General features: G+C 40.7%; 2 protein-coding genes across 3 annotated transcripts in view; both read right to left on the bottom strand.

Annotated features, from left to right (window-relative positions):
• Nucleotides 1–2,480: 2,480 nt before the first annotated feature.
• On the bottom strand, nt 2,481–6,182 carry klhdc7a (kelch domain containing 7A). The gene is made up of 2 exons (XM_066672943.1): nt 3,833–6,182; nt 2,481–3,054 (listed from the first exon to the last, which is right to left on the bottom strand). Exon 1 carries the CDS (start codon nt 6,180–6,182, stop codon nt 3,867–3,869), a length of 2,316 nt encoding a protein of 771 aa, XP_066529040.1. The 3' UTR covers nt 2,481–3,054; nt 3,833–3,866.
• A 5,280-nt stretch (nt 6,183–11,462) lies between these two features.
• igsf21a (immunoglobin superfamily, member 21a) overlaps nt 11,463–22,713 on the bottom strand; it is a 336,305-nt gene continuing 325,054 nt past the window's right edge. For both annotated transcript variants that reach the window (XM_066671813.1, XM_066671814.1), the window contains exons 9-10: nt 18,579–18,617; nt 11,463–13,052 (exon numbers count right to left, since the gene is read on the bottom strand). In XM_066671813.1, coding sequence (XP_066527910.1) covers nt 12,976–13,052; nt 18,579–18,617 — 116 coding nt within the window. In that variant the 3' untranslated portion in view covers nt 11,463–12,975. The remainder of the gene's footprint in view (nt 13,053–18,578; nt 18,618–22,713) is intronic.

Genomic DNA, 22,713 nt, shown 5'->3' with positions numbered 1-22,713 from the left:
CATTCATCATTAAACTTTCACAAAATATGAAGGACATCTGCTGTGTTCCAATGATGTAGAAAACTAAAAATCAACAAAAATGCAGAAAAGTTTGTTTTTAGTGTGTAATAACATATATTTATATATATATATAATAATATATATATTATTATATATATATATATATAATAAAACACAATGTTTATATTCATGGTGTAGTTATTAGCTTCATATCAGTTTCCTTAACAACTAATTGCTGAATCTACCGACCAAGCAACCAACCAATGAACTGTGAAAAACGATTCAGAGACTTTACAATTGGCTCCACCTTCTCACCCACCTGAGTTTGTCCAATCAAGTACTGCACTTAAAACCATAAATGAGTACTGAAATGTGTGGTAAAAACAAGAAGAGAGAAGAAAGAGGACCAAGTAAAAATGTCTCAAATCTAGAGCTTCTGCTCCTTGCTCCTAACTCCTGGGGTCTCACGCTGAACCGAGCTGTGGCACATAGGAACAGGTGCTAAAAAGGGTTGTTCTGAACAGGGCGGCATTAGACGGAGAGAACGCTGCTGTGCTCTTTGATCCTTATATCAGAGACAGTTCATTAAGACCCAGGGACTGTGTTCGCTTGTGGAGGAGAGGTAGACTATGTCTTCTTTATACATATACACAATGGAAAAATTCTATGCAAATTATTAGTCAGGGTTATTAACTTGAACTCAATGCTTATCAAAGCTTCTATATCATTTGATATCAGAGGAATTCTGAGTAAAACCGGAACGACAAAGGCAAAAGCAGTTTAATCAGCTTCAGTTACATTAGTTTCTTATACTTTTTATGTATCTTTAATCTTTTTTTCTGATAAGTACAGGCATATTCCTATATATTTAATTAGATCTTTACATAACTGAGGTTTTCTCTGTACTTTGTATTCAATGAATAAATGAAACTGATCTGGATAAAAGCTCCCACTCTGTGAATGAATATAAATGTCAACAAAGACATAAAATAACCCAGCTTCTGCTTGTTATTTATATTGAATTACAGTTACATGAACTTTAATTGAATGAAAACTGAATCCTAACAGAAGTGGACTGAAGATGATGGAGGGCACCACTTAAACTCCAGGCTTAGTATTCTTTTAGACCATGACAATGAATTGTTTATTGATTACCATTGTCTATTCAATAAAATCTGTGAAACTAAAGATGTGTACGCCTGATAGAAGGGTTGTGGGGTGGGCTGGGGCTGTAACATGGTTAAAACCTTTATTTATTCTGCATGTTTTGCAACATTATGTGCCTTGCAGTGCTTCAGAACCAGACATAAGCCTCTTTTATTTATTTCTGATTATATACGTTTAAATATATATATATATATATAATCATAAATCAATAAAAGAGGCTTATGTCTGTTTTTATTTGGGTTTATACACAACTGGCTGCAAGAGCAAAATGGAGAGAGAGCCTTGGAGCTAAAGAGAGAGAGAGAGAGAGAGAGAGAGAGGGGGGGGGGGGGGTGAGGGAGAGAGATTAAATTGGCTCTATTTGCCACTCTATTTGTTGATCAATTTAGCCAATCATGACCTGCAAATTCTATTTCTTACACACGTTTGCTGTGGATGTAATTTGCTCCATTATTGTCCCAGAATAGCCTCGCAGAGGCATAGACTGTTCCGTCTGAGAAGGTTGACTCATTTATGGGGGATTTTAGGGGGGGATTCTGAGGGGACCTGTCCAACTCCCTTCCCATTAGGTGCTTAATTACAGTGAATCAGATTCTTTAATTACTAGAAATGGAAGATGCTTATATCTGATGGTCAACCATCTGTGTCACAGTTTTCCCGCGGTCTACTCTGCATTAGTCAAACAATAGGAACATATTTGAGTTACAGTCCCACTTCCTGTCTCGGCCAGGTGATTTTCCAACAGTCTGTCGGGCTGACCACATGATGGTGCTGTAGTTCCAGATCTCTCTCTCTCTCTCTCTCTCTCTCTCTCTCTCTCTCTCTCTCTCTCTCACACACACACACACACACACACACAGAGAGAGAGAGAGAGAGAGAGAGAGAAGCAGGCCATGTGTCATTCACTATTGTTTCATCTGCTCTCGCTTTGATTGTTCATGTGTAGAACGAAGCTCAGCGTGATCACACACATTCATTTGTAAGGCACATTGTATTGCAGCTCTTATTGTTTCATTAGCGCAGTTGTTTCGCCTTGATTTTATGCGGCCCTTGTTAAAAAAAAAAAAAAAGCCTTTCCCTGTTACTTTCCACAGAGCATTACTTTGCTTTCATCATAAAAAGAGAAATATATGAATAAATAACGAATCCAAGTTTCAAATACATGAATACATTTACTAATTTTCTTACAAACACTTGTAAGAACAGTCTTCACACAGAGGAGGATGAAAGAAAATGCTTTTTGCATATGCGTTTAATATTTTTTATTGTATTAGTCAAAACTAATGTATAGAAAAAAATTACACTATGACTCCCTCATGATATCTTAAAGGAAAATGACGTAATATGTTTACCTTAAATTTACAGGTTCAAAGACATTGTAATGTTTTCACTGACATGTAATAGGAAGAAAAGAGCTTCTGTCTTTGCTACTCTGGGCTCAGCATTGCAGAAACTGCACTATGGCCGTTTAGGTGGAGGATATGAGATCAGTACCTAAAGTACACTGTAAGTACACTGTACATCTGAAAGTGCTTGAAAGTGCACTTAGTGCTGACACAGGCAACACATAGTTTATATATTCTTTTCAAACTGTAAAACATTACATAAGACTCTCATCTTATCATACCCAGCGCCGAATTTCACATAGAGGGGTGTAAAGCCCACCAGCATTGGGTTATGAAACGTTGCATCTCTGGAGTGATGGGGCACCATCCATTCATTCATTCATTATCTGTAACCGCTTATCCAATCCAGGGTTGCGGGGGGTCCAGAGCCTACCTGGAATCACTGGGCGCAAGACGGGAATACACCCTGGAGGGGGCGCCAGTCCTTCACAGGGCGAGCACCATCCAATGATTGTAAAATGATCTGAAGTGCCCCTATGACCTAGAATGTAATCTAAGATTAATAACATTCATGTGGCTGAATACAATCAATCACAATCACAATCCTTTGTAGTCTTGCAATATGTAGTGTAAAGTATTCCTATAATTACAGGCTACAACAGCAACAATGTTGGAGCAAATTCCCTGCAGATATCCCCCAATTTCAAAAGAAACAATACAGGTTAAGTTAATATTGCAAATAAACCTGTGCTTATCTGACCTGGTTGCACTCAAAATTAAGACATTGTCCTGGACCAAGGACGTGATAAAAAGGATGTTCATTAATTTGCAATCTTGAATTATTCATTAGGGTATTTTGTGAAACTGGAGTGAAAGCAAGGATGCCATGAATATCCATATGCCATTTTTCATAAATCCTGGAAATGACAAGCATTTGTGTTATTCATAATGGCAGCTTTAGTAATTGCAGTAGAGCTCTGCTCACATATTGATTAGTCGATGGTTTGCTTATAGAGCTCCCGAGCATTATATTTGTGTGAAACACTTTAGGCAGGAGCACCAGAACATTAGCAAGATTTAGGAGTTTATTCAGACTCAAGAGTGGATGGAAAACCCTCAGTAACAAACAGCTCTTGTTGGAGGGGCAGATTTATCTAGCAGAGAGTGTGCAATAAATCTGATCTAGCTTTACAATTACTGGCTGTAATAGCCTTGATATTTCACTTCTACTGCCACTGATTAAGACGACTCTGCCTTCCAGTAACAAATCGAGGGCTTAATCTGGTCCCAAGCTATGAACGTTGAGTGTTTGCTCTTACCATTCAGGCTTTCAGCTGTGTGAACTGACCCCGCTCACACACTGGTTTGAATAGTGCTTTTATCGGGCAGGGCGAGGACAAAAGGGAACAGAATGCCCTTGGCTGCTGAGAGGACCTTTAAATCCTCAGCCACAAAGCCTGGAGATATCTCGTCAGCTAAGAATCTCATGGTGAACTGCCGACTGACGCAGTAGATAATGTCATCCATGGCAACGCACTGGAAGGCAGGGCAGTGGGGCATTCGTTTGGAGCAGCACTCGTACCAAAGTCTGGCCACAGCATGGTAGCGATACACGCTGATGCCCATGGAGGGGCTCACATCAAAGCGATAAAGGAAGTTTCTCACTGCTACCATTTCGGTTGTCCTCTCTTTGCTGCCCACTATCAAACTCTGCTTCCATATGTCAGTCTTGGGGTTGTAGCGTAAGAGTGTGTACCTCAGTGTGCCTCCTGAAACAAACAGTTCCCCATTGCAAGCTGTGGCCCGATGGGCAACAGCAAAAGTCTCGTTAGGCAGTGGTGCGACAAAGCTCCATCTGTTGGTCCTGGGGTCATATCGCTCCACTGTTGATAGACACTCCCCGCCGATGGCATACACATGGTCCTGTAGGGCAACAAGCTTGCAATGAGGCCTGGCCTCATTCATCTGACAGAGTTCACTCCAAATGGATGTCATGGGATTGTAACAAAAGACCTTCCTTGAAGGCATGGCTTGACGATCAGTCCCTTGAAAACCTACAGCCACAAACAGGTAGTTGTCCATGATGCACATGGCACAGCCCCTAGAGAGCACTTCCTGAGGGATTTGGCACTGAAGGTGCCATGAGTCTTTGTAGTCATCATAGTAATATAATCCACTGGATGCTTTATTAGCCTCGGACATGAAGGACTTTGATGAAAATCTGCTCCATTCTGGCGACTCCATGTCTGCGACCATTAAATATCTTCTGCCTCTCATGCGCTGTCTCTGGACGTGATCCCGCTCACCTGCTTTTAACTGGCTGTACAAGGCTGGATCTCGTAGGACCTGGAAGTAATTGTCTGACATAACCTGGAGAGCAGCTTCCCGGAGAGCAGTTTGTCCATGTTTCTTGGCCAGCAGGAGTGCCTCTAGACAATTCCCTAAATCCAACTTGCCGGTTAAGCTTTCTAGATTCTCATGTGGGAAGTTCAGAAACTTGGCCCCTGCCACTGTTTCAACAAGCGGCTTTTCTGAAGAGTCTTTGCCAAGATGCTGAGGTTGCTTATCTTTGTTTGGGTCAGAAGAACTTTGGGATACCTTTCTGGGATTTGCAGGTGAGTGACAGCAACGTGCTGATATCAATGGACATGGGAAAGGGATCTGAAGTTCAGCGTCTACTGCAGCAGCTAGGTAGCTGTCCTTGCGGATTAGTCCACGTCGAAGACCTTTAACAGGTTCTGATTTGATAGAAGATAGAAGTTCACCATCTGAATCATGAGATACGTCCAAATCTCGAATTATAAGTGTGGACGTTAGGGGGCTTGGTGTTTGAGGTTTATCTGCAATGCTGGACAACTCTGATGGCTGCGTGTCAAACAAAGTACCCGTTTCATATGGTCCAAATATTGGACTTAGAGAGTGAGAAGGACTCAAGTCAGAAACAGAACATGAGGATGTCTCAACGTAATAATCGTAAATCTTTCCACGCACTCCGGTAGTCTGCTTGCCTGGCCCCTCCATGACCAGGTCAGCATTTTCCATTTTGATCTCTGCCTTTGACTGGAAACTAGAGAATTTTCCTAAGTGACCCAAGTCCTGTCTGAGCTCTCTACCAACCTCAATTCTGCCATCCAGTTTTCGTAGCAGACATGGTGAGTGGCGACCATTTGGACTCGTTGGGGCATCTTCTGACGTATCAGGCAGCAGTAAAGTTAATCCTGACTTGCACTCTTGCCCCTTACTCTTTTCCTTATCCTCAGTTTGGCAAAAATCCTCAGGTATCCTGTTACCCTGCTCTGCAGGAGTTGACTTTTCTTCAGTGCTGGGTGCAAAGACCTCGCTTTTTATCATGGCATTACTGTCCTCCAGTGTCAAGTTGTCTTGCCCAGAATCCACAGAAGACTCCAATGACTGGTTCTCTCCATTAGTCTCCTCTTTTGCACTTTTGTTCTGGGGTCGTAACACCATTTTGCACTTGCCGCAGGTTCCAGGGCCTGTTCTCGTGCCCCTGGGTGGAGAGAGTCTGTTGTCTCTCTGAGTTTGGCCTTGAGCCCTGGAGCTGTAGAATCTGTAAACCCAGGAGATGAGCAGAATGGCAGCCATAGACAGAGTCAGCTTACCCAGGAGCTGCATGTCAAAGCGCACTCCCAGCAGATCGGCGATTGGCATTTTTGGTCTAGCAGATTTGACCGTCAAATGAATACTGGTGTGTACTTGGGATGCTGTCCCTAGCGCATCCCAGCCAGTAAACTCACTGATGAGGACAGGAGCGAACTGTCAGCTGCCTTTCTCTTCTCACAGAGTGACTAGGAACCTGATACTTGCGGGGGAGAGAATTTGCATGCTGCACACCATGAGGGCGGGATCAGGTATAGTTTTACCTGGTGCTGGCAATTGCCACAAAACCATAGCTCTAGAGCCATAGATATGGGACTATCTGAGTGTTTACTCTGCTAGCAGGAGGGAGTTATCTCATACTTATTTGCAGTAAAGGACTCCTCTTCTGCATTAAGTGCCTTCCTGTGGTTTATAATAAAGCAACAGAGTTGCTTTTCTTGCAGTTTACATTTTGTGCAATGAACCACTGTGATAACATAAGGGCTGAGGAGGAAATGGGTGGGGGCATTGATTTGGCTTGTTCTACAGTATTTACATGCCTGTATAGGAATGTGGAATTATGAAAGCAAAGCAAACACCCTGTTCCAAGCATGTGGCTGCTGACCATTTGCATTTGTGTTAAGGGTGGGGATGAGTGATATTGAACATTAAATACATATAACAAGCTGAATTACCAGGATACATTTGTTTGCACAGTCAAAAATTAACCAAGTTCTTTGGCAATACAAGATATTAATCACAAATATTACCTCATATATGAAACACTTCATTGTTTATATGTTTTAATATCCAAATCCCAACTTAATTGCTTAATTACCCTCTTTCAACAGTGTGGTGTGTACTAAATGCCTCCATCAATGAGACGTTTGTATGTTATCTGTTGTCTGTTTTGGACTAAGATTCCATTGCTACCTGAGAGTGTTGTCATTTAACTGCTGTGGAGAAACCTGAACCAATGGACAGAATTTGGTTTGAATTATTCAAGCTGGACCTCTCATGTTTCCACTGTACCATTTTGAAGCAGTAAGTAAACAATGATGTTTGGCAGATATGTCTAATGTGATCAATATCAGGGTTTAACAAGCACATTTGATATAATATCATTTGAGGCATTAATCGTTAACACTACTAAAACATTCATAAATCCTAGGCTGCTTCTTACTGAATCATGTGGGTTTTTTTATGGTCCAGGATGTTGGTCAGATTTAAGCAGCAGTATCTATTTGTGTGTGCAATTTACAATATTCTTTTTTTTAAACCTTATTCTAATTTTATTTTACATGTGGCTGTATGCCTTAACTTGTTCTCAGAATCTACAGACCAACTGTTTAGGTTTTGTTTAGTGTTTTACATTTTGAAAATGCTATGCAATCTTTTTTTAACACCTCCCTCACACACACACACACACACACACACACACACACAAATAATAAATAAATAAATAAATAAATAAAATTAAATAAAATAAAATACGAGGCAGCTGATATAATATCCCAAGTGCTTTCTAAGATAGTGCTAGGTGGTTTTTAAGGTTTCCTCTGTGGTAACTAGGGTTTGTTAAGTGGTTGTATTTCTGGAACTTGATAGGGTGTTGATAAATGGTTACTATGGTAACACAAATGCTAGGTGCTAGCTACATGCTATGGCATTCTAAGTTGTTGCTAGGGTGTTGCAGACTGGGTGCTAAGGTAATACATAAATTAAGTCATTCATTGTTATGAATGTCAAATTCTGAACATGCTTGATGTGAATAACCTATGCATACAATCAAAAAGCTGTATACAAGCAAAACCATGCCAGATCAGACTGAACACTGCAGAATTGGAGTAGTGTTGATAACTTGAAAATTGGTGGATGAGTTAGCAGAAAAAAAGAAACAGTGGAGGAAGAAATTCACTGATTCATACGTTAAATTATTAAGTTTATTTCATCCTGATCGAGGTTAGGCAGGAACACCCCCTTCACAGGATATCACACACTCACCCAGTCACTCACACAATCACTAATTACACTGGAATCTAAGTGCAATAGATTTCTATTTATGTCTAATTGATATATTTAGTTTTCCAGTAAACAGAGGGCATATGTTTATCCTTTTCCCTTCTCATAATGGATGGTGTTGAACCTCCTGCAGCTGGGGATGAAATGCGCGAAAAGCATATTCTTTTTCTCACGCGGACCCGATCACTCTGTAAACAAAGCTAATGGTGCAAGTGTTATTCAGGCGGAATAATTACGCCATTTAGCTGTGCTTCCCAACACTTTTTTGTCGGTGCTTTCATTGTGGGCTGATGCCGTGAATATCAATTGAAATGTGAAGAGGTCTGGTATGTAGGGGCTCTTCAAATCTGCAGAGGCCTCAGAATGCAACAAATGCTTAAGAGTTTGACAGGTGAAGAGAAGAACTAACTGATGGAATGATGATTGGAAAAAGTGAACTTCTGTCTCAGGTGGAGAAGGTGAAAACACAAGGCAAATAGGACAGGGGGGGACTATCTTCCCTTATTTTTTGCTAAGCCCATAAAATCTCCCCTCCTACCTAGGCTTCAGTCCTAATCCTTTAATACGTTGTGTGTGTGTATGTGTGTGTGCGTGTGTGGAATACCTTAAATTGCATTGAAATAACAAAATAAATAAATTAGTAGAAAAAAAAAGAGTGGGATTATTTTGCATTAGGAGCAAGTTCAAGGGGTTAAACCTCAGTGGATGGACCATATACTTTCCTACTGACTTCCAAGCAGCCTGGCGTTGGAGGCGCAAATGCAAAAAAGACCATGTTTTGAAGTTTGTCCAGCATTTTTTTAACCCCGCCATGGTATTAGGTGCTCTGAAGCATAACCTACAAAAGACTCGCTTCACACAAGCGGCCAGTGCGGGGATGGACACAAATATTCATGTGCCCAATGCTGGCCACACATGAAAAGAGTATTTAGCAAAAGCTTACTGCTGAACATCCAGAGCTAAAGTCCAGACAGCAAACATTCTGAATAGTCCAGATTATTTCTGAAAGAAATGTACCATAGCTATAGCCACATTTGGCCATACATTATACGGTCCCCTACAACAGTGTCCATGTTTGTAAAGACCTGAAATATTTACGTAGTTCAGCTAATGTAAGGTAGATACACAGTGCACATATTACTCGTACGCTGACATGACAGATTTCATGGGATAGCAGCATGAAATTACATATCTCTGGGAGTGGCTTGGAAACACCCACACCTATAAATTGGGAGGGGTTATTCTGTGAATGAGAATGAAAACTGGCTAGTGTGCTCATAGCAAAGCAATGTGAATTATCAAAGTTCGAAAAAGGCATGGTGCTACATACCAGACGATTGGGGCATTCTATCTCCTGCAAGTATATGCAGCATTCTTTGACTTCCATGGGATATGGGAGCAGAAGACACACGTCGCCTTGTCATGAGCACATGTATATAAAGTAAAAAAGTAGCATTGCAATTAATTCCTGTCTTAATCCCTGATTGGAAGATGATTCTAGAGAGATCAGTTACAGTGGACCATGAAAATAAAGTGTTACCTTAAATGCAAAACAAATAAACAATCTGTTATAGCCTATTACATCATAATGGTAGAGAAGCTGTTTAGAGAGTTAATTATGCTGGGTGAGGGGTGGAATTATCTGTAACTCATGGAGTCATTACATAGCATTACAATAGGTGACCACATCATTATAAATTCATGACTCATGGGTAGGGAGGAACCTCCACTAACGAACGCCTATACTAATGAACTTTGCAAGATACGAACCAGGCATTTGAATATTTTTTGCCTCCACCAACGAACCATGACTCTAGAAACGAACCCGAGCCGCCGCCGAGCCGGCGGCTGGAAATGGCCACTGACCCCAATAGGCGAGTTTCCCAGCGCGCCCAGACATGAGTGAGCTTTTAAGATTAGCAAATTGTAGCTTTATCAATTTAGCATTAGTGTAAACAGCAGACATCGAAATTCGTGCTAAGTTAAGCTGTATCTACACTTCGTCTCTACACATTCACCCGCCTACTCTCCGTTATTCCACCCACCCCCACCACCCCCCGTCATACAGCCAGGGCCTGTGTTACTCCTCCAGCCAGTCATCACGTCTTCAAGGTAGCAATGTGTAACCACTTAAAACTGTTTTATTTCATTTTTATTACTGTTTCCACTGTATTTCTTTTTTATTTTTAGTAACGCTACATGTATTTTTTTTACTAATTTGAGAGTTTTGTAAAAAAGGATGACTTTCGGGGTGGGGGCTGGAATACATTAATTGGTTTTCCATTCTTTTAAATGGGGAAAATTGAGTCGAGAAACAAACTTTTCCACTTACGGAACGGGTCACGGAATGGATCAACTCCGTAGGTAGAGGTTCCACTGTACTTTAAATATTGTGTACTGAGTATGGTGGCGTATAAGTACAGCATTACATAATATTGTATAATAGGTACTTGGTATGTAGTATGTGGTATGCAATACTGTGCAAAAGTCAGAGACCACCCTTCATTTATATAATATCTAGTTACAACCATTAATGAAGTACAAGTTACATCAGACAAAAACAAAAGATCACACATAGAATCCTCAGTAATTAATTATAACTTCTAATCATAAGTATTATATGGAATATGATAGCATTGTATTATTTTTTTTATAACCTAAAGACTGTAGCTTTTCATGTTATTGTAAAATCATTGAGGAGTTGTGCACCAGCTCCCTCCAAGACATGAAGCCTACTACAACTAACACAACAGCGCAGAGAAACCCAGCACACTTGGAGGAGAAGGCTTACTGTAAAGATCTGTAGCAGACAATAGAGTCTCACATTGGCTAGCTTTGGTTTTGTAAAGAGGGGAGAAGAAGGGCTATCCTGCCCTCTCAGGGAGAGCAAGGCCAGTTTATTGCACTCCACATCTTGGATGCCTGCAGCATCACCAAGATTTGAACAAAAGATTTGATGTTAGGGCTAATGACAAGACCACTGAATCACTCAGGAGCCTGGTTTTTGGACCTAATATGACTTGTGTGGTGGTTAAGTGTCCCATTTTTACTACATTTCAGAATGTCAGCATTCATTTAGAAACTATCTTCACTAACTAATGACTGTGGTTTTGATTAAGATTGGTATAAAGAAAGGGTGGGCAGTAAAGAGTCTGGAAGGCCATTTTCATATAGGGGTTTCATTGTCTTTCTCTGGGTCCTAAAAGACATTCATGATACCACTGATCCCAACACAGTCAAATACAGTTTGAATACCCACTTCAGAAAAAAACAAAACAAAACAAAAAAACATCCTCTGTTAGCATTAGGACGCGCAGCCGGGTCAAGTTGATCATCTCCATTTTTAATACAGGTGAAATGAAACAAATGCAACAACCCTGTTTACACTCAGCTTCCTTTGAAGGAGGGTGGGGAAGCAAGGAGAAGGGGAAAGGGGGAGAGACAGGGGGCAAGGGGGAGAGCAGTATGGTGGCTAACATGATCCTAGCAGCAACTGTTAGGAGAGAGTTACATACTGTACACAATGCAGGTCACTGAATATATTATGCGACGAGAAAAAAGTGGGGCTGGGGAGGTGGGGTCTGAAGAAACAGGTGGTCCGATGGAAAGCAGTGGGGAGAAATAATCGTTGAACGTCACATGCACTACGACCCCGAGAAAGGCAGACATACACCATGGAGAAAGGATGATTAGTTTGCTTTTCATTTCTTTCTTTCTTTCTTTCTTTCTTTCTTTCTTTCTTTCTTTCTTTCTTGTCTCAGGTTCCGAACATGCCCCGACTATGGCACAGAGTCAAAACCTATGAGATCAGAAAGAAGGAGAGTCTACTGGTCTTGATCTCGATTTCTCAGGCTCTCAAGCCTTGGGACGCTTTCCTTGGCGATGGTTGTCATGGGGATGACCAAAATATAAGCGATAAAGCCATTAAATGCTAACCAGTTAAACCCAGCTTATCTGATCTCTTTCCCACGGTACCCCCCCCCACCCTCCCCCCACTTATAACTTTTAGTTTTGTTGTTTTTTAATATACTTCTCATTATTTACAGGGATGTACACAAAATACATTTAAAAAGAGGGTCTTTTTTTCTCTCATTACTCTTTCCAAAGAAATAGTCACCAGTTCACAGGACTTCTTTTTTTCTTTTTCTTATTTTGTTTTGTAGTCTTTTTTGTACATTCCAGCCATGAGCCATTCAGGAAAAAAAAAAAAAAAAAAAACTAAAAATGGCAAAAAATACTGTGCTAAAATCACACAAAAAGAAGTATGTCTGAAAAAGGGGGCGTGTCCAGTTTGTGCTAAAGTGGGTGGAGCAGCAGTTCTTATTTACTCTTTATTATCCTTCTTCACTGTGTGTCCAGAACATTGTCCTACTTGAGTCTCAGGCTCCTTACCCTATTTTGTATTCAATTCCAGTCTCAACAGAAAACAAAAATAAAATAAATAATAAAAAAAATAGACAAGGCAAGGGCATAAATGTGAGGTGGAACTTCTTCTTCTTTTTGTTCTTCATATATTAGTTGTGTTGTTTAGTGTTGGTGCCTTCTTCACGTTAGGCTTTTTTTCTTTTTTTTTTTAAATAGGTTTTCTCCCAAGAATAAAAGAAACAAATAAACAAAAAAGAAAATAGTGTTGAAAAAAAAGAGAACGTAGCGCCCCCTGGTGAGGATGCGGATGTCCACCAAGACGTGGTGTGGTTCAGTTTCACAATCTGTTTGAGGATGTGGGTGGCGTGTGAGATTGTGTTTATGCGTGTGTGTTTGTTTGTGTGTGCTTGGTCGGATCAGACGCATGAGTGTTTGTTTCCTCTTCTTCTTATTGGTTTTCCTCTCACTTTGGGGATGCTCACGTCAATTCGGCTATCACTGTGAGGGCCAGGGTGAGCCACGTCAGACTGAGCATGTGCAAACCAGGGGCTCCACCTATGGAGAGTTAAAAAAAAAAGTTAATAAAAATACAAATAAACACTTTATTTTTTAAATTAAATGAGTAAAGGAGCCATAAATAACTACAATTCACACGAAATGAAGCAGCTGTTTGCTTTTTAATTCCTAGATTAATCACTTAATGACTTTATGCACCACAGAGAGGGTGCCCTACAAGGGATTGGCCATGTTTTAAATGGGTTTGTTACAATACACAGAAAACCCCTGATTCATCCTGAACACTAGTTGTCAGTGTAATGATTTAGTAACTAACACAATATTTTTTCCTTAGAGGAGTCCTGGCATGTATACATTCATGCTGTGCATCCTGAAATAATTCAGAATAGAACCAGAGCTTTATGTGTGTTGCCATGTTGCCTCTCACTGTGTAGAAGATGCACAAGACTTTTTTTTCTTTTAATGTTGGATGCACTGAGCTTTCACAATGACATTGTGAAAGTTTATTCAGAGCTTTTATTATTTGGACCTTATTAATTATATGTTAATTGTATTCCTGTTTCTTGTGTTCTGTTGTTTAGAAACACTGTTTCAAAATAAAAATCTAGGAATGTTTGGCTTTGTTTTACTGTGTTCATTACATGACAAAAAAACACACAACATCACTAACACATCAAACAGGAACAGTAGAGGAGTCACTGCAGAAAAGGTTTAATATAATATATCTATTAAGCTATAAACTTTGCAATAAGCTTTTCAATATGTTCAAATTCACCAATGAATACATGCTAAAGTGTGTTCTCTGTTTGCTCTTTGAAGAGAATGTGTACTTAAGGTGGACACAGATGTTCAGCTGTGCACACATAGCAGAGAAGCAATAAAAAAGGGACGATCTGGAACAGCAGCGTCCAAGCCTATGGTTGCCATGCTCAATGCCATATGTCAATTATTGGGGTATAAAGCCCTTCCCAACTCTGTACTGTTGAGCACTGAATCCATGTTTTCTGTGATGAAGCTCCATAAGGGATGAATGAGTGAAACTATATCTAAACCAGAAAGTCGATATTTTATAACACTATAGAAACAAAGGCACTGTCAGGAATATGCAGTACATCTAGCTTACATCTTAGAGCTGTCACACTCCCCCCTCCCCAGGACAACCAAATATGCTGCATCAACAAATCTGCAGAACCCTCCCTTCAGGTGCTCAGTCCACTATCAGCAGGGTTTACCACGGTCTGAGAAAACAAAAGCAGTTTGTTTCATTTCACAGAAAGACCCCAGAGCAAATATAATAGACGCAGGGACAGGCAGAAAGCCTCGGGTTTCTGCATGAGTGCTTCAGTGATATTGGAAAGGAGAGGACAAGCAGGCAATGACCAAGCAGCTCTGCAGATACTGTGTTATAATTGCCTAATGCACTGGAAAAGGCCTTTGAGTGAGCTGTACACTAATGCCAAGCGACTACAAGGCCAACACATACACATATTACATGATTCCCAATAAGCCCTCAAAGCATGATGGCCGACACAGGCGTTTTAAGCAGTGTTCCGTCAACACAGATATCATAGGCAGTCCACCGACGATGAGAATTGTTACTCGTTTCTTCAACATGGAGTATGGCGGGTCTTGAACTAAATATTGGTGATGAATTTGTGGAGTCACAATAAGCCTGCAAACTAGAATCCATAACCAACTTGCCTTGCAGATTTGGGCCACTTCTTTCAAACATGCAGCACTAGCAATGCAATGGCCCACGAATTAAAAATGCTCATTTGACCCATGTCACCAGTCAGTTCTGGCCCACATCTGCCAAAAATATGGCTATGCTAGTCATGATATACTAGATGTGAGTCAAAAGTGGCCCAAAAATGACTTACAGCTGATATTGGAGACTTGTTTGACATTTATGTGGCCCGAGTTCCTTCTTTTCATATGGCAAGTAAATCAGAATAAGGTAAGGGATTACTGATTATCCTTATTTTCACTTTAATTTACTCATCACCAATTTTAACCATTAGCTAGGACTCCTGAAAACACACAATGCCACTTAATAATAGTAATAATAGTCCATTACACTAAGGTGGAACCAGTTTAGTTTCCATTCATTAAATTAATTTGGAACCGTTCAAAACTTTTCCACATAAATAGGTTCTGGAAGCGGAAAAAAATAGTTTCCATCTGAGACCAAAAAATACTAGGTTCTTCAGTGTGAACCATGACAGTGTCCACGGGTGTATCAAGCTGAACAAGCTCCAGAAAGAGCACAAAGCCACACAAAAATATTTCATCATGCATTGGGGCTGGAGGGGAACATTTGCATTGTGTTATATTCTCATCAAAGACCAGCAAAACAGATAGGACTGTTTGCATTTTCACTTTGAAATGCTAAAACGGAGAATGGGAAATGATTTGGAAAAGGAAAATGGGAAATAGAAGGAACTAAAAACAAGAAAATGCTCCATCTGTGTGTTTTCTGGAGCTCTGGTCAATTCAACTCGGGGTACAACTTTGCATTCTTGGACTCATGGCCTTGGATAGTTAAGGCATCTCTGGAACCCCGATGTCCCAGACCGACACAAATTCCTCTAGCTGCTCTTGGGGAGCCAAAGTCATTCCCAGGCCAGCCAGAAGATTTAATCCATCCAACAGTCCCTGGGTCACCTCCCAGTTGGCTGTGCCTGGTATACCTCCAATGGGAAGTGTCCTGGGGGGCATCCTTACCTGATGCCTGAACCACCTAAACTGGCTCAGTGCAATAGGAAGGAGCAGTGGCTGTACTCCGAGCCTCCCCCTGAATGCCACCCAATAACGGAGAGATTTCCCAGCAACCTGTCTGTGATATGTAAATATCCAACATATTGCACCCAAAGCTGCATATAATTCAAGTTGAAAAAATATATACACACACACACACCCTGACCTCCTGGGGCCTTGTTCTACAAGCCATTTGACTTGCATATGCAGGAGACTGAAAACCCGCCATGACCTCATTCTGTCCCTGCGTACACACCTGCTCACGGCCTCATTTACATATTCAAATTGACCTCCACAGGTATTTGTGTTTGGGGGGATGGGGGTTAAAAGAAAGAGCGAACGAGAGAGAGAGAGCAACAGAAGAAAATATAATGAGATTAAAAGATGAAGATGAAAACTGAAAACAGTGAAAATATAGGTAGATAGATAAATGGGGGGTGGGGGGTGGGGTAAGAGATAGAGAGAAAAAGAAGAACCAGCAAAACCCAACCCAAAAAGCAAAACCCAAGAAAATAAAATAATGAAGGAAAAAAAATAGAAAAGAGAAGGAAAATTAGAGGAAAGGAAGTTGTAATAAGAAAGACAGAGAAAATGAAGGAGGGAGTAGTGTTTCTTGTGTTCACTCTCGTTAATCTGACAGTCCCTCCTTTTTCCTATGAGTCTGTAATGAATTGTAAATGAGCTGGTGAGGTGTGTATGAACCAGCTGTAATCCATCAGTGCCAGTGGAATCATTTTACCATGACTGTAGTGGTCTACAAAACAAACTGAGCATTCTAAGGATTCTGTGCCGCTTTGGTAAGTGATGGACCACTGCTGCTTTCTTAATGACTGGATCCTTAAGACACACAGCAGCCTCAGAGGAAAAGCTACCCATGCTGTAAGAGGGCACTTCAGTTCATTATACATTCATTCATTACAGTGGGTCTGAAGCTAACCCACACTGTAGAGAGCACAGTCCATCACAGGGCATCTAATACTCACCTGGATTAACCCCCTCACAGACACAGGGTTTACACACCAAACTACTCACTAACAGTGACCTGAGGTGGTGATTGAACCCAGGAACCCTCAACCTTGCAGCTGTTTTCTATGGCGTTTTGGTGCATATTTGTTAATATACTGTAATGACCTCAGATTCTGCTCAGTTTGTTTTGTAGAGCACTAAAGTCATGGTAAAATCATTCCGCTATCATACTGTGTCATGCCCATATTAGGAATACCAGTTGTGTCCCAATTGTGCACTTCATACTAATACTACCTAGTGTTTGAGTATGTAGTATGTCATGTAATTGCAAGTGTCAAAGAGTATACTAAGAAATCCACAAACACTATTGTCTCACAGTCCAATGGGAAACAGAAAAGGAGGAGATTCTCATGTCTGGAACTGTATAGCTCTGTTCCAAACAGTGCCCTACTCCCTATTGCACTTCACAGATTATAAAACTAATGCTGCTATGCTCAGACAGTGCACTAAATGTTAGACAGAAGGATGTGAAACCTGTATCAAATATAAATGGTTTACTTATTTGCCATACAGTGCACTGTAGTATTGTAAACACCATTGTAATATGACCTACACTGTGCATTATGGAGTGTGGAGGGAGGTATTTTAATTTGTCTTTGAAAAAGAAAAAAACAATGGACATCATTGCAAATGAAACTTATGGCATCCACTGTAATAGCAACAGTTTATCACATCTATGTAGTACGAAATGACGTAGTGTTAACAGTTTGTACTAGCATCTAGTCTGCAAGGTAAGTACATAGTATATACTTCATAGTGTATTGGGATGCAGACTCAGTTTGTGAATGGGAAATAATGAATAGGATATTTCTAGAAATCATTGTCATTTTTTTAAATTGTCACTCTATGAGGTCTTCAGGAGGCCAACTGGTGTGATACTATAGCTGCAACGGCTTAAGTCACTGACTGACCAGATAAGGTGTCATACCAGCTGGCCCTTTTTTAACGTGGCCAATTTTCCCCGGCCTGGAACGTGGATCCAAATCCAAGATTTGAAGACCTCTGCCCGGTGGTAAACAACAACCCTTCGAGACTCCCTCCTCTGTCTGTTCTCCTGTTAGAGGAGTGTGTGTGTGTTTAAGGTGGTCTGGAGATACCACAACTTTTCAGAACTCAGTACTAGATTTGACTACTAACTTTTTAATGTGCAGAAAGTGGGAGAGCACATTCTCTCTCTCCAATGCTTTGTCAAAATAAACATCCCTGATGCACAAAACTGCAGTAATCATCGGAAGGCGGTGGGATTACACAGAGGAAAGTTCTGGAAGATCACACCGTGACTCATGTGAAAGGCTGTCAGAGATCCAGTGGCCCACAAATTTGTGTCAGATTGCATACAGTACTTGTGAAAGAAAGAGAATGAAAAAGTCTGCTGTGACGACACAGCGCTGTCCTCCGCCGGTGCGGTACGTGACTTCATCCAGCCTCAAGGTAATTTCAATCCCAAGCCTAGCACACGTTATTAACAGGCTTTATAGAGTTCTTTCCCTGCTCACATGCATGAGGAAGGAGCAGTGGAAATATTACCGGTGCGAAAAATCCAATTTTGAATCCATATAGTGCATTGCGGAGGGAAGCATATGCTACAGCCAGGTACCGCAGGTGGCTCTCTAGTCATTTCAAATATGTCAGAGATCCTTCTCAGACAGGATGAGGAGGATGGTAAAAATATAAAATAAATAAATAAAGAAACAATAAATAAATAACTAAATAAACAAAACATTTTCCTACAGCATGGCATCCCCCCGCATACTAAGTCCCCAAGGATGTCCATATACTTACTGTTTTGATTCTGTGTGTTTTTCATCATGCTTGGGTTTTCTGCAGAAAGGGAAAAGGAAGGAGAGAGAGAGAGAGAGAGAGAGAGAGAGAGAGAGAGAGAGAGAGAGAGAATATGTTAGAGGCTGAAAAAACAGTGCTGTCTTTTGCAGGTAGGCTGCTCTATAACAACACTAACAAATGCGAGGTGAGAATGGGAAACTTTTCCTCAGCTGTGGACCACCAAACTTCATCCTCTCCTGCCGGCAGAGTGGCACCTCCTCTGAAGGAATAGTTCATGTTTACAAAATTGCAAATTTCCCCCTCATGTCAAAAGTACATGTCAAGCTGATACCCCATGGTTGGTGTTGGAAGTTTGCTTATTTACTTTTGCAACTAAGCTATAATACTAACACAAACTGCACGTCCAGTGCCTTTTTAATGGTTGATTTCCATTGCCAACACAGTCATTCAACCATGAGCACACAAGGTCAACCCCAATACCAAGTGAACACCCCAGAGTAATTTTTTGTTATAGCTTTAAAATGGCTGTCAGAAATGTAGCTCGGAGCTGCTGCTAGTGCTGTCGTTTTTTACATTTAACTGATTGGTTGAACCCAATTTCTCTTCCAAATTATGTTTCAAATGCTAATTTGATGTGTAAGGACTCCTGTACAGCTCCTAAACGGCTAATCAATAGCAGATAACACTTGACATACCCTACCTAGATACCTTAGGAAAAAAAAAACAACTTCAAGTTCAAAGAATAATGCCCTTAATTTTCCACCAAAAGTTAGAAATTAAATAACACTTAGAGTATTACAAAAACCTTGCTGCAAATTATGTTAGAATAAACAGCTTTGATCATTTCATAGAAGGCCTAGTAGGTCCTAAGACCTTCTGCATAACATTATCAGAATTTCATTCATTCATTATCTGTAACCACTTATCCAAGTCAGGGTCACTTTGGGTCCAGAGCCTACCTGGAATCATTGGGCGCAAGGTGGGAATACACCCTGGAGGGGGCGCCAGTCCTTCACAGGGCAACACAGACACACACACACACACCTACAGACACTTTGGAGTCGCCAATTCACCTACCAACGTGTGTTTTTGGTCTGTGGGAGGAAACCGGAGCACCTGGAGGAAACCCATGCGGACACGGGGAGAACACACCAACTCCTCACAGACAGTGACCCAGAGCGGGAATCGAACCCACAACCTCCAGGCCCCTGGAGCTGTGTGACTGCCACACTACCTGCTGCACCACCGTGCCGCCCTATTATCAGAAATTGCAATCAAATAATAATAATAATCAAAAAATTAACTTTAGGTAAACTAACATTATTTTGTTTGTTTTATTGTTAAGTTTCCTTAACAATACAGAACTCAAGAAACACTGATGTGTCTGATCCATCTTCTTTCTACTGCTGAATAAACACCTTCATCTCTCTAAGCACACCTCTATCCACATCACTTACTCACCACACCATTAATCTCGCCACCTTGTTCTACACCTAGGCCCAAAGCTATAAGCTCCTTTGTGTCTGGCTACTAATCTCAGTTCTTCATTACAGCCACTGATGTGTAATGAAGGGGCCGAGGCCCGTATTCACTCATCTGTACCATGGCAGAGAGAGAAGAGTCCAGGACCGGTCCATCAGCTTCAGAGTCAGCTTTGGACACAGACGAATGGCCTACAATCTTCAGGGGGCCAGGGGATGCCATGGGGCGCGGCGGGCCGTTAAATGGACATTAATGCCCCTCTTTTTCTTTTGCCTCCATCTGTAACCTCAGACAGCACCTTTCTCCAATGAGCCACTTCCTGCCAAATAGCTTCTCCAAGCCACCACCTCCCACGAAACCACTCCCCAACTGGTCCGCCCTACCATTTATACATTTGCAGGAGATCTTAATGAGAAGATGGCAGTGAGGCGATTCGTCAGGTGATGGACTGCCTGTCTTCCCTTCCATTATGCCTCTCTCTCTCTCTCTCTCTCTCTCTCATCTTTATGTCTCAATGAAGCTTTAGTATTACACTGCCTGCTTCTGTATTTACCTTGGTCTTGCCTTTGTCACACTAGGAATCTGCATTGCAAGTTATTTTTAGAAATAGTGATGATGTATCTGTGTGATGAGCTTAGGGTATATATATATATATATATATATATATATATATATATATATATATATATATATATATATATATATATATATATATATATATATATATATATATATAAAATGTATTACTTTTTTGACACCACTAATGTGTGTGTGTGTGTGTGTGTGTGTTTATTCAATCATTCATTGTCTGTAACCACGTATCAAGTTCAGGGTCAAGGTTGGTCCAGTGTCTGCCTGGAATCACTGAGAACAAGTTAGTAACACACCCTGGAGGTGGTGCCAGTCCTTCACAGGGAATCTCACAGGAAAAGAGGAGGAGGGGAGGGGCAGGGGTGGGGGCAATGTAATGGCTGTTTCTGGGATTATTCAATAAAAGGCCCAACATCCTTCATCTTCCTAAGAGTCGCTTTGATTAGATCTGCTGCTCCACTAGGGGCCTATTTCTCCCAAGACCCAGAGCTCAGAAGGAAAGTTGATCACCAACAAAGGAGTCGGGGAACAATCTGCTCTTGCATCAGTTTCAAATAAAATAAAATACAGAAGCAGATTCAATGTGCCTTCAAGGGGCTGTCATCTCAAGTGCAAATATTCAGAATATCTCAATAACTCTCAATGATACAGAAGATATACAGCTTTAATGTGAAACTAGAGCTACATTCGGAAAAAAAGGATATTCGAGTAGAGTATATAGACAGAAAACATGGTTGTTGTACCAGTTATTTCAGAATACACGGTGTCAGAGGCATAATTGTAGCGAGGAAAACAAACCCTTGGACAAGCAAGAATTTCCATTTCATTTCCATTGCATTTGCACATTTGAATTTGGCAGTGCGGGCTACAGTTTATTTCCAGATGTAAGCAGTATTATGAGTCCATGTTCAAAGTTTTTATTGCTATAGCATGGTGTAGTTACCCAAGTAGGGAATTGAACCTTAGTCTTTGTATAGAGCAGTGTTATCCTCCACTAAACTAGAACCCAGTCCTTTATTTATTTATTTGTTCAGCTGAAGCAAAGTATTACACACAGTGATCTTAGGTTAAGGTAAAAGAAAATGTCATAAACTAAAATATTCCAAAAACTAGTTATCATTCCACTACTCCAGAGTCCAGTAACGACCTGAATTACCATACTCTGGTCAACTCTTGTCATTGCAGAAGTGATCTATGTTTGCAGAGGCTTGTGTGCAGTTGCTTGGCTAAGGAAACCCACTTTGTGAAGCTCCTGTCACACATTTCTTGTGTTCATTTCCAGAGGAAGTATTGGCCTCTGTAGTGATTTTTATTCACTGTTTTTTCTTTCACTCCTAGATGCTTTCACTTCACAATAAAAGTACATAATGTTGAATATGATAGACTTAGCCGGGTAGAAATACCACTAAATGACTTGGGGGAATGTTGCCATGAAGTCTCTGAGCTCTTAATCATGGCTCATTTTGCTGCCATTGTTAGTCTGTGGTGATTGCTTGGCTATGGTCTTGATTTTATACATGTTAAAGAGGACGTCTATGATTGTGGGGAACTGCAGTTCTCTCTGGTTGGTTTACATTCAGAAGCTTGTTTGTAACTTGAGTTTTGTATCTGAGTTTTTTTTTGTAATGTTTTGTAGCACTTTCGGTCTTTACTTTCATGTTCTTAGTAGTCTCCAGAGTTTAGAGTCGGTTCCTTCATAAATAATCAGAAACAGCCAAAATAAATCAATATTACCCACCTATGGAGCAGGAAAAAAGCAATATCCTCATTACTTTCCATGACTTTCAATGTTTGTAGGGTATTTTGCCATTTTTCTGTGGTGAGAGTATGTCTGACTGAGCCTTTTTTGTTCTCATTTACTGTCACCTGCACTTCTTAAACCAGTATCCAAATCACAAACTGACTGGAGAGCAGCAAATGGTGAGGAGAATTTTATAAAAATCGCTTTTTGATTAAAATATTGAACGTTGCCTTTAATACTCCTAATGGATAAAGGTAATGAGTTGACAGCCACATTAATAAATAGAATCTAAGGTAGACAACATTATGAAGATATATTCTC

This window comes from Hoplias malabaricus, chromosome 5, assembly GCF_029633855.1.
Source record: "Hoplias malabaricus isolate fHopMal1 chromosome 5, fHopMal1.hap1, whole genome shotgun sequence".
Taxonomy (NCBI): domain Eukaryota; kingdom Metazoa; phylum Chordata; class Actinopteri; order Characiformes; family Erythrinidae; genus Hoplias; species Hoplias malabaricus.
The sequence above is the reverse complement of the archived record's forward strand: the minus strand, read 5'-3'. Positions and strand labels throughout refer to the sequence as shown.

What these genes read in the sequence shown, in the direction of transcription:
- klhdc7a (XM_066672943.1), bottom strand. Translation starts at nt 6,182, where the DNA reads ATGCCAATCGCCGATCTGCTGGGAGTGCGCTTTGACATGCAGCTCCTG.